Source organism: Macrotis lagotis, chromosome 1 (genome assembly GCF_037893015.1).
Source record: "Macrotis lagotis isolate mMagLag1 chromosome 1, bilby.v1.9.chrom.fasta, whole genome shotgun sequence".
NCBI lineage: Eukaryota > Metazoa > Chordata > Mammalia > Peramelemorphia > Peramelidae > Macrotis > Macrotis lagotis.
Genome location: NC_133658.1, coordinates 592542893 through 592558653, shown reverse-complemented (window position 1 = coordinate 592558653; position 15761 = coordinate 592542893). Strand labels below are relative to the sequence as shown.

Sequence of the window (15761 nt, the reverse complement as noted above, 5' to 3'; positions counted from 1 at the left end):
CCTCTCCCTCAATCTTCCCTCTCTTCTATCACCTATTGCTCCCTTCCCCCCCCCCCCCATTCCCCCTTATCCCATCCCTTTATTCTTATTTTTCTCTAGGGTAAGATAAATTTCTTCACCCTTTTAAGTGTGCATGTTATATTCTCTCTGAGCCATTTCTGATGAGAATGAAGGCTTACTCATTCCCCTTTGCCTTCCCCCTTTCCACTCCATTGAAAAAGCTTTTTTTTGACTCTTACAAGAAATTTCTTGGCTTCTTCTTCATCTCCTTTCCCTTCCTCCCAGTACTTTCCTTTATCTTCCATTGATTCCATCTTTTTACTATATTATACCATTATATTCCACTTCTTCCTATGTTCTGTCTATGTATGCTCCTTGTAACAGCTCTTATAAATGAGAAAGTTCATGAGTTATCAATATCTTCTTCCTGTGCAGGAATACAACCACTTCAATATCATTAAGTTCCTCATGTTAGTCCTTCTCTTCCACTCCCTCTATGGTTCACCAAAGTCTTGTACTTGGAGATCAAACTTTCTGTTCAGCTCTGGTTGTCTCAATAGAAAAGTTTGAAAATCCCGTTTCATTGAGAGTCCATCTTTTCCCCTGAAAGAGGATGTTCAGTTTTGCCGAGTAGTTAATTCTCAGTTGTAAACCAAGATTTTTTGCCTTCCAGAATATCATATTCCAATCCCTACGAGCCCTTAATGTAGATGCTGCCAGAAGCTGTGTGATCCTGACTATGAAACCTTGGTAGTTGAATTGTTTGTATCTGGCAACTTTTAGAATTTCCTGTTTGATTTGGGAGTTTTGGAATTTGACTGTAATATTCCTGGAAGTTTTTCTTTTGGGATCTCTTTCAGGAAGTGACTGGTGAATTATCTTGATTTCTATTTTACCCACTGCTTCATTTTGCTGTATTATTTCTTGAAAAATGAAGTCTAGGCTCTTCTCCTGATCATGGCTTTCAGATAGCCCAATAATTTTCAAATTATTTCTTATGGGTCTGTTTTCAAGGTCGGTTGTTTTTCCATTGAGACATTTCACATTTTCTTCTAAATTTTGACTTTTGGGGAAGAGTTTTATTTCTTCCTGATTTCTTGCAAAGTCCTCAGCTTCCTTTAGTTCCATTCTGCATTTGAAGGAGTTATTTTCTTCAGAGAACTTTTTTTATCTCCTTTTCCAGCTGGCCAATTCTGCTTTTTAAGGCATTCTTCTCCTCATTTGTCTTTTATTTTGCTTTTTCCATTAGGCCTAAACTTGTTTTAACATATTATTTTCTTCAGTATTTTTTTGTATATCTTTCACCAAGCTTTTGATTTAGTTTTCATTTTTCTGCATCACTCTTATTTCTCCTCCTAATTTTTTTCTACCTCCCTTAATTGCTTTTCAAAGTCTTTTTAAGCTCATCCATAGTCTGAGACCATTTTCTATTTCTCTTGGAGGTTTTGAATACAGAAGCTTCGATTCTGTCATCATCTGAATGTGTTTTTATCTTCCATGGGACTAAAGTAATTCTCTATGGTCAGATTCTTCTTTTTCCATTGTTTACTCATTTCCTCAGCCCAAGACTAATTTACAGCACTTCTAAGGTTTGGTTTTTTTTGGGGGGGGGACACCCCACTGGGACCTTTATTCCTCCAAGGTCTTATGCTCTCTTGCTTGTGCTTTGATATGTAGATGGCCCCTGTACTTCCCTCTGCCCTGGGGCTATAAGGAGGATCCTGCTATCTTATTATGGAAGCCCAAACTGCACCCTGGATCTGAGTGTAGGCTCACAGCAGAGTCCTACCATGAGGGAGAGCAGAAAAATCTCTGCAGACTTCCCCTACCGTCTCTGGGTGTGCAGGCTGCTTCCCCCAGATTCTCGCTGCAGATTCTGTGGCTGGTATTCCTCATTACACACTCATTCTGGTGTAGCAGAGTTCAATGAGAACAGTCTTATGAGTTAACATTGTCATCTTCCAAGGGGGAAGCTAGGTGGCACAGTGTATAGAAAACCATCCCTGGAGTCAGGAGTACCTGAGTTCAAATCTGATAATAATTACCTAGCTCTGTGACATTTGGCAAGTCACTTAACCCCAATGCCTTGCAAAAACAAACACACATGCCCAAAAAACAGTATTGTCTTCCCATACAGGAATACAAGCAGTTCAATATCATTAAATCTATCATAATTTTCCCTTCCCATCCACCTTATCTTTGTTTCACCTGAGTCCTATACTTGAAGATCAAACTTTCCGTTCTGCTCTGATCATTTCAATAGGAGAGTTCGAAAGTCCCCTATTTCATTGAATGTCCATCTTTTCCTCTGAAAGAGGATGTTAAGTTTTGCTGAATAGCTGATTCTTAGTTGTAATCTAGGCTCTTTTGCTTCCTGAAATATATTCCAAGCCCTACAAGCCCTTAATGTAGAAATTTCTAAATCTTTTGTTATACTGACTTTAGCTCCATGATGTTTGTAATGTTTTCTTCTTGACTTGGGAATTCTGGAATTTGGCTGTAATATTCCTGGGAGTTGAAGGGGGCAGAGCCAAGATAGTGACAATAGAGGATGTCTCTTAGGTGCCCTCTCATAAAACTTATAAACTAAGGACTCTAACTAAATTTTTGAGAGATAGAACCCACAGAGGAACCCAGTGAGGCAGTTCTCCAACTCAAGGTAACCTGGAAAAGAGCAGAAAGGCTCTGTTCCCCAGGGTTGGAGGGGAGGCCTACCAGAGGGGTGGCCTGCCAGAGTAAAGGAACTTCAGCCTCCTGAAGGCAGCCCCAGGGTGCTGGGAGCCGTGGCTCACAGCAGCAGGGGAGTTTCCTGATTTCCACCCCGGGGGAGCACCAAGCACAACTTGGGGGGGGAACAGTGGGGGACCTCTGCCAGAGCAAGCACGTGAAGCCCAGTCCTCAGGGCACACAGTGAGCAGCATGGTAGCAGCCCAAATACAGGAACAGGAAGCAGAAGCCGGTAAGCAGGAGCTCCCAGGGCATGAGTGAGCTGAGCCTAGGGAGGGAGCAGAGAGAGAGAGACTGCCTTGCTCTGTCCTCTGTCCCTGGAACAGACTCTGAGCTCTGGGGTTCTGAGCACATTCACATAATGATCACAGTCTAGGCCCTCCACAGAACAGCAGGCCCCCCACCTCAACCCCATGGCAGAGGCGGGGCGCTTATAGTCATTCACAGACCAGGAGGGAGGACAGAGACTCACACACTGAGATCCTCGTGGAGGTGTCCCAAAAGCTAAGGAAGCACTCCAAAACCAGGCTCAGGCTGGGAAAATGAGTAAGCAGAGAAAAAAGAGGAACATCATTGAGAAATACTTTGCCTGTGAGCCCAAGAAGGACAAAAATGCTCAATTTGAAGAGGAATTCCAAGCTCCTGTATCTAAAGTCTGCAAAAAAAAACCAAACAGAAATTGGGTTCAGGCTATGATAGAGAAAATGAGGGAGATAGAAGGAAAATTGGGAAAAGAAATGAGAGAGATGCAGGAAAAAAACATGAAAATGAAGTCAGCAGCTTAGTCAAGGAGATCCAAAAAAATGCTGAAGAAAATAGGATGCTAAAAACCAGCTTAGGTCAAATGGATAAAACAGTTCAAAAAGTTACTGAGGAGAATGCTTTAAAAAGCAGAATTGCCCACATGGAAAAAAAGATAAGAAAGCTCTCTGAGGCAAACAAATCCTTCAGACAAAGAATAGAACTCAGGGAGATTGCTGATTTTACAAGAAATCAGGGCTCAGTACTTCAAAACCAAAAGAATGAAAAATTAGAAAAAAATGTGAAACATCTCATTGAAAAAACAACTTATATAGAAAACAGATTTAGAAAAGATAACTTAACAATTATTGGAGTACCTGAAAGTCATGATAAGGAAAAGAGCCTTGACATCATTTTCAAAGAATTACTTAAGGAAAATTGCCCTGATATCCTAGAAGCAGAGGGCAAAATATTAATGTAGAGAATCCACTGATCTCCCCGAGAAAGAGATCCAAAAAAAAAACCCAGGAATATTATAGCCAAGTTCCAGAATTCCCAAGTCAAAGAGAAAATATTATAAGCAGCCAGACACTATTAAAATATGATGGAGCAGCAGTCAGGATCACACAGGACTTAGCAGCAACTACATTAAAAGCTCATAGGGCTTGGAAGATAATATACCAGAAGGTAAAAGAGTTTAGAATGCAACCAAGAAACAACTACCCAGCAAAACTGAATGTCCTCTTCCAGGGAAAAAGATGGACTTTCAATGAACCAGGGGAATTTCAAATGTTCCTGTTGGAATGGCCAGAGCTGAACAGAAGGTATGATCTTCAAATGCAGGACTCAGGTGAAGCATAGAGATTGGAGGAGAAGGGGATAATATGAAGGACTTAATGATGATGAACTGCATGTATTCCTGTATAGAAAAATGACACTGATAATGCTCATATGAACCTTCTCAGTTAATATAGCAGCTAGAAGGAGATTTTCTAGATGAAGCACAGGAGAAAGCTGAATTTGAAGATAAAATGTGGTATAAAAATGGAGTGCATAGAAAAAAGGAAATGTAATGGAAGAAAGAAAAAGAAGGGGAATAGGCCAAGATATTTTATATAATAAGATTTTTCTTTATTACAATGAGTTTTGCAATGATATAGAATGGGGGAAGGCATGGGGGAATGAGGGAATCCTCTCTCATCAGAGGTGGCTAGGACAAGAAACAGCATATATACTCAATGGAGTATAGACATCTGGAGTAAGAAGGAGAGTGGGTGGACAGGGGGAAGGGGTGAGGATGTGAGTGATGGAGGAGAGGATGGACCATGGAGGGAGAGTGGTCAGATATAACACATTTTCTTTCTTACTTCTTGCAAGGGGCTGTGATTGGATGGCCTGTCGGGGACCATAAGGCCAGGTGGATGCTGGGCCTAAGGGGTGGTATTGGAACTTGGGGCATCTCGACCCCAGTGCAAGGGATCTATATTCTGCACCACTCAGCTACCCTACAGCAGAGTCAGAGTGAAAGTAGAGAGAAACTATAGTACATGGCAGTGGAGAAATACGAAAGGAGGGAGTTGCAATCAGCAATGGAAATAGAGGAAAAATATGGAAGTAACTTTTGTGATGGACTTCTAAAGAATGTGATCTACCCATGACAGAGTTGGTGGTGTTGGAACACAGACTGAAGCACATTTATTATTATTGTTGTTATGATTTGGGGGAGGTGCAGGGCAAATGGGGCTGGGTGGCCTGCCTGGGGCCCCATAGCAGGGTGATCCTTGGGTGTCCAAGGACAGATTTGGACCCAGGTACTCCTGGCTCAAGGCCCAGTGCTCTGTCTGCCACCTGGTTGCCGCTACTATTAATACTATTTTATTTTATTTTGAGTCTTTTTTTTGTTTTTTTGTTTGTTTTTTGGAGGGTTTTTTGCAGAGCAGTGGGGTTGGGGTGGCTTGCATGTCACACAGCCAGGTGATTGTTGGGTGTATGGGGCTGGATTTGGGCTCGGGTCCTCCTGGCTCCAGAGCTTGTGCTCCGTCCACTGTGCCACCTGGCCATACCTACAATTAATACTATTATATTTTTTAATTTTAATTTTTTTCTCTCCCCTTTACTTTATCGCTCAAGCAAGTCTATATTCATAGGGGAAGAGCTATTTCATTTACTCTTAAACAAGAATATTTTATTAATGCATAAAAAACATTATTTGTACAAAATGAGAATAAATAAATAAATTTTAAAAAATAATTCCTGGGAGTTTTCATTTTGGGATCTCTTTTAGGAGATGATCAGTGGATTCCCTCAATTTCTATTTTTCCCTCTGCTTCTAGGATAACAGGAAAATTTTACTGCATTATTTCTTGAAAAAAATGAAGTCTAGGCACTTTCCTGGTCATGACTTTCAGGTAGCCTAATAATTTCTAAATTATCTCTTCTGGATCTGTTTTCCAGGTCAGTTGTTTTTCCAATGAGATTTTGCACATATTCTATTATTTCATTCTTTTGCTTTTAGTTGATTGTTTCTTGATTTCTTTCAAATCCATTAGTTTCCCTTAGCTCCATTCTACATTTGAAGGAATTGTTTTCTGCAGAAAGCTTTTATATCTATTATTCCATCTGGCCAACTCTGCTTTTTAAGACATTCTTCTCCTCATTGACCTTTTGGATTGCTTTTTTCATTTGACATAAACTGGTTTTTAGGATGTCATTTTCGTAAATACTGGTTTCATTTTCATGATTTTCCCACATTGCTCTCATTTTTCTTTCCAATTTTTCTTCTACCTCACTTACTTGATTTTCAAAATATTTTTTGAGCTCTTCTATATCCTGAGACAAAATCATATTTTTCTTGGAGGCTTTGGATACAGAATCTTGGACTTTGCTATTTATTGAGTGTGTATTTCGCATCCTCCATAAGGCCAAAGTAATTGCTTAGGGTCGAATTTTTTTTCTCCTACTTGCTAATGCCCCCGGCCTATGACTTGATTTTAAGTCTTTGTTAAGGTAGGGCTCTGCTTTCAGGGTGGAGAACATACTTTCCCAAGCTTTTCAGGGATTTTTTGGCTATTTTGAAGGACACCCCCAGGGATCTCAATTCCTTCCATGTCTTGTGAGAGGTTCTGACTGATCTTCTGGTCTGTGGATGACCACAAGCACTCCTCTCTGACCTAGAGCCATGATGAGGGTCTTCACTCCACCATGGCAGTAAAGCTTCTTTTCCTGAGACTGGGGTTCAGATTGTAGCCTGGATCAGAGCACAGGCAAAACCACTTGCCTCAGGTTGATAGATAGCAGAGAGACATCTACAGTCTCCCTAGACCCCCTTTTCTTCTGTGGATTGAGTACTGTGGGTGACTCTGAAGGACTGATTCTGGTCCCTGTTGCTGAGTCTGTCCTGAAACCTGCACTGGACTGTGTTCCATGCTCACTCTGGTGTAGCAGAGTTATTCCAATGACCTTTCAAGTTGTCCTTGGCAATCTCTGGACCAAGAGGTCAGGAAACCACCACTGCTGCCATAGACCCAGGTGTCCCCAGGGGATGTTTCTGGATGTCTGGTGTCTGTTTGCTCTAGCACAGCCCAGATTGTGCTATGATACTTTCTAACATTGGTGTAATACACCTTTCCCACCAATCTTCCAAATTGCCTTGGGTTGGGAAATTATTTCATTCAGTCTTTCTATGCGTTCCGCCACTATAGAATTTGATTACAGTCATTATTAAAAGGCATTTGGAGTGGTCTTGGAGAGAGCTACCCAGATTTCTTGCCTTTACTACACCATCTTGGCTGCACCCCCCACTATAGAATGTTTTAATTGAATGAGAGAAATGGAAACTTGCTTTCTCTATTGTCACATCTATGTTTTAGAAATATTGAATTAGCAATGGTCTTACAGAGGCATTTGAGAAAAAAGACCCTATAAGTAGGAAGAGCAATTAGAAATCTACTGTATTCATCCATACTTCAAAGGAACAATTATGTCTATGGAACTATAAGAAAAATAAAATGTCTTTACTAAAGCACATAGCATTGTATCAAGGGTCAGGAGATCTAGATTCTAAACTCAAACCTGTTATATACTAAAGAGTATGACTTTAGGCAAGTCTTATCATGCCTCCTGGGATGTGTTTTCTCTTTATTAAATAGATCTTGATTTTTCTGGGTTGTCTACTAACTCTCATTGTCATAAGGGTGGAATTTAGTGGGGACATTCTCTTTATTTTTGGGATACCTTTTCTGGTTAGATTTCTTATATAGATCCATAGAGAGAAATTGGGATGGTATTAGATCTTTAGTCATTTTATCCACTTGTTAAATGTGAGTTCATCTTTGAGACTGGAAGGAGCCTTAGGAAAAAAAAACCCTCAAAATTGAAGCATCCCGTGTAAGACAAAGTATTAGAATGAAAGGGATCTTGGAGTTCAATCTTCTAATTTCAAAGAGGAAACTGAGTCCCAGTGAGTGAGTTGCATCAGACATAGGCTTCCTATTCTGAGTATAATGAGATATTTACTATTCTACACAGAAGCCATATTTGGTGAGATGTTCTCCATTTTCAATGAGTTCATTTTCCAAGCTTGTCATCTCATGCTGTCCCCATCTACTCATTACCAGCTACCAATTAAAATCATATATTCTAGGAACAAGAAAACATTAGAAAAGGTCAGGCTATTCTCATTGAGGAGAAAAGACAACTCATTCACATAATGGTCAAGTGATTAGTTTATCATTATCAAACTAATTGTGGTCTATACACATCAGCCTCTTTAAATCTGTTTTTAAACCTTTCCCCATTTAACAAAATAGGAGACTCCCAACTTTTCCTGATGAAAAGATCAGAGCTAAATAGAAAATTTGGACATCAAACAGGAGACTCAAGAGACACATAAAAATATTTTTAAAAAGGTGGTAAAAGAAAAAAAAAACTGCTATCCAATAAGGTGAAACTGACTATCACGCCACCTGGGAGAAAGATTTCCATAACTCTCTAGAATTGTAACTCTATCAGAGAGAATATACTTAGCCAGAGGTAATAGACACTCCTGACTTATCTGTGACTCTAATAGAAGGATTTAAAAACAATATCTCCTTTAAAAGTGGGGGCAGTAAAGAGATGGGAGGATGGAGGAGATTGAATGGGGTAAATCATATTACATAAAGAGGTACAAAGGACCTGTTGCAATAGAGGGAAAGAAAGAAGGATGTGAGAACCACCTGAATCTTACTCTCATCAGATTAGGCCTAAAGTTAACATACACAAACTCAGTTAAGTTGAGAAACTTGTCTTACCTTTCAAGTATTAAAAAGGGATGGTGGGGGGGAGTAAAAAAGGAATTAACAGAAGGAAGGGAAAGGAGAAAGAAAAGGGAGGAGGGTTGGATACAAGAGGGCAAATACACTGAAGGGGTGATATTCAGAAATGAAATACTGGGGAATATGGATAAAGTGAAAAAAGGGGTTAAAATATTAACAGAGGAAAGATAGCAAGGAGGGCAATAAAAAAGATAGTAATTATAATTTTGAATGTGAATGTGATGAACTCTCCCATAAAACATAAGCAAACAGTAGATTAGATTCAAAACCAGAATCCTACGATATGCTGCTTACAATAAAGTCATCTGAAGCAGAGAGATACATATAGAGTAAAGGTAAAGGGTTGAAGCAAAATATATTTTGCTTTAGCTGAAGTAAAAACAGCAGGAGTGGCAATCTTTATCTCAGACAAAGAAGCTATAAAATAGATTATAGAGATAAGGAAGAAAACTATATCCTCCTAAAAGGTACCATAGACAGTGAAGCAATTTCAATACTAAATATGTATGAATCAAGTGCTATAGTATCCAAATTTGTAGAGGAGAAGTTGAATGAGTTACAAGAAGACATAGACAGCAAAACTCTACTGGTGGGAGACCTCAACCTCTTGCTCTCAGATTTAGATAAGTCTAAACATAAAATAAACAAGAAGGAAGTTAAGGAGGTAAATAGAATGTAAGAAAACCTAAATATGATATACCTTTGGAGAAAGTTGAATGGGGATAGAAAGGAATATCCTTTTTTTTTTCAACAGTACATGGCACACATATACAAATTAATTAGGGCATAAAAACCTAATAATCAAATACGAAAAAGCAGAAATAAATAATGAATACATCCTTCAATCATTAATTCCATCCTAGATAATGACAATAACAAGACAACATACCAAAACTCATGGGAATACAGCCAAGGAAGTTTTCAGGGGATATAGTATATCTTTACATGCTTACATGAATAAATTGGAGAAAAAGGAAATCAATGAACTAAATATGCAACTAAAAAAATGAGAGAAAGAACAAATTAAAACCCCCCAATTAAATACCAAATTAGAAATTCTAAAAATTAAAGGAGAAATTAATAAAATTGAAAGAAAGAAAACTATTGAACTAATAAATAAAACCAAGAGTTGGCTTTATGAAAAATCCAAATAAAATTGATAAACCTCTGGCTAATTTTATTAAAAAAATAAAGGAGAAAATGAAATTACCAGAATCATAAATGAAATAGGTGAAGTCATCACCAAAGTAGAGGAAATTAAAGTAACATTGCTGGATTATTTTGCCCAATTGTATGCTGATAAGTTTGATCATCTAAGTGAAATGGATTAATATTTACAAAAATATAAGTTGCCCAGGTTAAATGAAGAAGAAATTAAATACTTAAATAACCCTATCTCAGAAAAAGAAATTCAATAAGCCATTACTGAACTCCCTAAGAAAAAATCTCCAGGGTCAGATGGATTCACAGGTGAATTCTATCAAACATTTAAGGAATAATTGGTTCCAATTCTATATAAACCCTTTGGAAAAATAGGAGAGGATGGAACTGCCTAACTTTCCATGATTTCAATATGGTTCTAATACCTAAACCAGGAAGAGTCAAAACAGAGTAAGAAAATTATAGACCTATATCCCTAATATAGATACAAAAATCTTAAAATCTTAGCAAAGTGATTACAGCAAGTTATTACTAGGTTTATACATTATGACCAAGCAGAATTTTTCCAAGGAATGCCAAGTTGAGTCAATATTAGGAAAGCTGTTAGTTTAATTAATTATATCAATAATAAACCTATCAGAAAACATGTGATTATATCAATAGATGCTGAAACAGCCTTTGACAAAATATAGCACTCATTCCTACTAAAAACCCTAGAGAGTGTAAGAATAAATGGATTGTTCCTTAGAATGATAAGCAGTATCTTTCTGAAACCATCAACAAGCATTTTATGTAATGGTGATCAGCTAGAGGCATTCTTAATAGGATCAGGGGTGAAACAAGGATGCCCATTATCAGCACTATTATTCAATATTGTACTAGAAATGTTAGCTTCAGCAATAAAAGAAGAAAAATAAATTGAATGAATTAGAATTGGGAAGGAAGAGACAAAATTCTTACTCTTTGCAGATGAAATGATGGTATACCTAGAGAATCCCCCCAAAAAACTTCTAAAAAAACTACTAGAAATAAATAGCAACTTTAGCAAAGTCACAGGGTATAAAATAAACCTTCATAAATCCTCAACATTTCTATATATCTGACTAGCAAGATGCAGCAGAAAGAGCCAGAAAGAGAAATCCCATTCAAAGTAACTTCAGACAATATAAAATACTTGGTAGTCTACCTGCCAGGGCAGACTTAGAAACTCTATGAAAACAACTACAAAACACTTCTTTCACAAATAAAATAAGATTTAAAAAAACTGGGCAAAAATCAACTGCTCATGGATAGGTTGAGTAAATATAATAAAAATGACAATCCTACCTAAATTAAACTACTTATTTATTGCCCTACCAATTAACCTTCTAAAAAATTACATTGATAAGTTGGAAAAAATTGTAAGTAAATTCATATGGAGAATTAAAAAGTCAAGAATTTCCAAGGAATTAATGAAAAAACATGCAAAAGAAGATGGCATAGCTCTACCAGATCGAAAATTATATTATAAAGCATCAGTCATAAAAATTGTCTGGTATTGGTTAAAAAATAGAGTGGTGGATCAGTGGAATAGAGTAGGTACAAAAGAGATAGCAGGAAATGATTATAGTAATCTGCTGTTTGATAAACCGAAAAGGTCTAGCTTCTGGGATATAAACTCTCTCTTTTTGATAAAAACTGTGGGGATAATTGGAAGTTAGTATGGCAGAAACTTGATTTAGTGCAACATCTCACACCATATACCAAGATAAGATCAAAATGGATACAGAATTTAGACATAAAAGACAATATTATAAGCAAATTAGGAGGTAAAGGAATAGTTTACCTGTCAGATCTATGGAAAGGGAAGTAATAAGGAAGAGATGGAGAACATCATGAAAAACAAACGGAATAATTTTGATTCCATTAAATTAAAAAAAAACTTTTGCACAGACAAAACTATTGTAACCAAAATCAAAAGAAATGTAGTAAACTAGGAAACAATTTTTACTAGTATTTCTGACAAAGGACTCATTTCTAAAATATATAGAGAACTGCTTCAAATTTATTTTAAAAAAACCATTTCCCAACTGACAAATGGTCAAAGGATATGCAGAGGCAATTTACAGATGAGGAAACCAAAGCAATCCAGTTGTATGGAAATTCGCTCTAAATCATTAATGATTAGAGCATCTCTGAGCACCACCTCACACCTCTCAGATTGACCAAAATGACCAGAAAGGAAAATGATCAATGTTTGAAAGCATGTGAGAAATCTGGGACACTAATGCATTGTTAGTGGAGCTGTGAACTCATCCAACCTTTCTGGAGAGCAATTTGGAATTATGCCCAAAGGGCAATAAAAATGTACATGCCCTTTGATCCAGCACTACCCATTCCTGGGTCTATACCCTGAAGAGATCATGAAAAGAGGTAATAACATCACTTGTACGAAAATATTTATAGCACCCCTGCTTGTGTTGGCAAAGCATTGGAAATGGAGTGAATGTCCATCAATTGGGGAATGACTGAACAAATTGTGGTATATGTATTTTATGTTCTATTAGAAACCAGGAGGGATAGAAATTCAAAGAAGTTGGAAAGGATTTGCATGAACTGATGCTGAGCGGGATGAGCAGAACCAGAAGATTGTATACCCAATAGCAACATGGGGTTGATGATCAACCTTAATGGACTTGCTCATTTCATCAGTGCAACAATCAGGGACAATTTTAGGGTATCCGGGATGGAGAATACCATCTATATCCAAAGAAGGAATTGTGGAGTTTAAACAAAGACCAAAGACTATTACTTTTAATTTTTTTTAAAAAGTATCTTATTATGTAATTTTGCTATTTCATTTTTTCCTTAAGGGTATGATGTCTCAACACATTCAATTTTGATCAATGTATAGCATGGAAACAATGTAAAGACTGCCTTCTGTGGGGGTGGGGGGAGGGAAATGAGATTGGAGGGAGAATGTAAAATTAAAAAAAATTAAAAATTAAAAAAATACATTTGTTGAATTAAAATGAATTTTTTTAATGCTAAAAAATATTTCTAAGTGACTGACCAACAAGATCAACTGATTACAAAATAGCTTTTGATACCTAATCAGGATTTAATTTGTTACTTCTCCCAGTTAAACTAATATTTTCATATAGGCCTGTAATACCTTAATTCAAAGAATAACTTATTGTGAGAATTTTTAATCCTGAGATATGTCAGTGGGAAAGATATTTTAGGACCTAACAGCACTTCTAAAATCTCACTACGTGATCATTGCTGTTGCTGAACTGTGTCCAAATATTTTATGATCCATTCTTAGGGATTTTCTTGGCAAAGATAAGGGAGTGCTTTGCCCTTTTTTCCCTCAGTTCATTTTATAAATGAGGAACTTGAGGCAAACAGGATTAATTGACTTGTCCAGGGTCAAATAGCTAGTAAGTGTCTGATGCCAGATTTGAACTCAGGTGTTCCTGACTCCAGGGCTAGCACTCAGTCTACTGCCCCACCTTACTGAAGTAGTCACCTATACTGACTATATCTAGGTCTGGCCACTGATAGAATTGGTACCATCACTCAACCTGAGGTATAAATGTTTTTTCTTATCCTGCAAGGTGGGGTGGAGTTGGACACATTGAACAGGGAATCCTTAATGACCATAAAAACAGATACATTCTGCTTTTAATAGAATAGATGGAATTCACATGAATCTCTTTTCTAAAAATATCTGAAGAAAAACCTGGGACAACTGTTAATGGAACACACTTGCACAGGTGTGGCAGCACTAAAGGAGCCAACAAAAAAATCCAAACCTTTCTCAGATACCTAATTTATGTTTCTGAAAGTGGGATATAAGTGTGTGCATACTCTCTGGTCTTTTTTTTTTCTTTGCTCTTTTTCCTTTGTTGGTCCATGGTGGATTAGAATCATTAAAGAAATCATTAAAAATTTTCCAAGTCTGGTAACCATTGGCCATTGCTTGTGCTATATATAATATGTGCTAGTTGTTATATAGAGTCTGAATGTCCAGGCTTTCAAATACATTCTTACTGTCTCCCAAGACTGAACTGAAGTACCAAGCATCTATCCCTTTTTAGGGTCTTTCTCTGAACCTCTCTTCCCTTCAGGTGTGAAGAGGGGAAAGAATAATTAATGACTTGGGTTCAGATGTTGGTTCTATCATCTACTGTACCTTGGGAAGGCACTTTACTTTCTTAATCCTCAATTCCCTCATTTGTAAAATGAAGGGAGGTAGGACTATACTGACTTTGAGGTATTTTTCACTTTGTTTTTGTTTTTTTGCAAGGCAATGGGTTTAAGTGGCTTGCCCAAGGCCACACAGCTAGGTAAATATTAAGTGTCTGAGGCTGGATTTGAACTCAGGTACTCCTGACTCCAGGACCGGTGCTCTATCCATTGCGCCACCTAGCCACCCCATTTTTCACTTCTAAATCTATGATTTTCCCTTCCTTAGACTGTTTATTTTTTACCTGTTTCCTATATTTGTAAAATCCTAGTTTATGACATACTTACTTCATGTTATTTGCTGGGCCTAGTAGCTTCCTAGTAGACTGGAAGCTCTAGAAGGGCAGAAACAAAATTTTATTGCTTTTGTGTCATACACTCACAAACACATCCCTCACACACACACCCACACACAAACACCCCAAACAATCCAACACTAGCAACAAAACTACACCTAGAGTGCCTTGTACATGGTCAAACTCAATAGATACTTAATGAAATGAATTATTGAACTTTGTGTCTACAATTTCCTTGCTAGATTATAAGATTCTGGAGAATAGGGGTTATATCTTACTCATTTTGTGTCCACTTGGTACATAGCACAATATTTAATAAACAGTGAAATGAATTAATGAAGGATATTTAAAAAAGATGGAGAATTAGATTTCTGGATTAAATTTCCAAATTCAAAAATTCAGTTATGTTTGGTCTTCTTGTTCTCCACTATAAACTTCCTTTGCTAAGGAGAAAATCTCCATTCCTGACTTAAAGATTCCAGATTTCTTGGTGCCAGACTGCAAATGTAGTTCATGTTATGAAAAGAGAGATCACCTCTGTCTGTCAGTTCTAATTAAGTTATATGAAAATAATGACTTCATGAAGAACCTAAGACAGATTGTATCTTAAAATATACAGGTAATCATTATATCCTGTTGAAACCACAAGGAAAATGCATCTGACATAACACTTTGAAATTCATAATCATATAGAAAATAAAATTAATTTGTTCTTTTAGTTCTTATATATGTCAATCACTGCTTCTCTTTTGCATCTAAACCTATAAAGTACTGATCACTGTATCCAAATGCAATAAATTGATATGGATACAAAATTAATTGCTGAGGTCACATATTATAGTCCTATGATCTCAGCTATTTTCCATGGATATGGTTGTGCTATTATTTGGTATAACAGAGCTGGAACTCTGCTACATAGGCTGCCTCCTATTCATTGCCTGACATGGCATTGCCTGACATGACATGACCACCTGAGATGACTAGGAATAGCATGGGATCCACATTGAAAAGTGGCAAAGGCTGAGCACTGACCACCATTGCGTTGTGATGGTCACCAGACCCCTTAATAAATGCATCTCTAACCCTCCACAGTCTCTAACCATCGCTAATTTCCATTTCCACTCTAATATCTGACACTATTCTCTACTATTACTGAATTCTTCTTTATTCTGAACAGCTTCTTCTCCTATTCCTTCCATCTATTGAAACCTAACCTTTTCCTAAAGATATTGACTCTCTTAGTGTCCTTCCCAAAGCTAGTTACTCCTTTCTCTCTTACCCCCCCATAGTT

The 15761-nt window shown here is 37.3% G+C and overlaps 1 protein-coding gene across 1 annotated transcript in view; it reads right to left on the bottom strand.

Annotated features, from left to right (window-relative positions):
- The window catches only part of CLSTN2 (calsyntenin 2), a 987453-nt gene extending 971945 nt beyond the window's left edge, over positions 1-15508 (bottom strand). The window contains exon 1 of the mRNA XM_074211649.1: positions 15409-15508. Within this exon, the coding sequence (XP_074067750.1) occupies positions 15409-15508 (100 nt within the window). The remainder of the gene's footprint in view (positions 1-15408) is intronic.
- Positions 15509-15761: the final 253 nt, after the last annotated feature.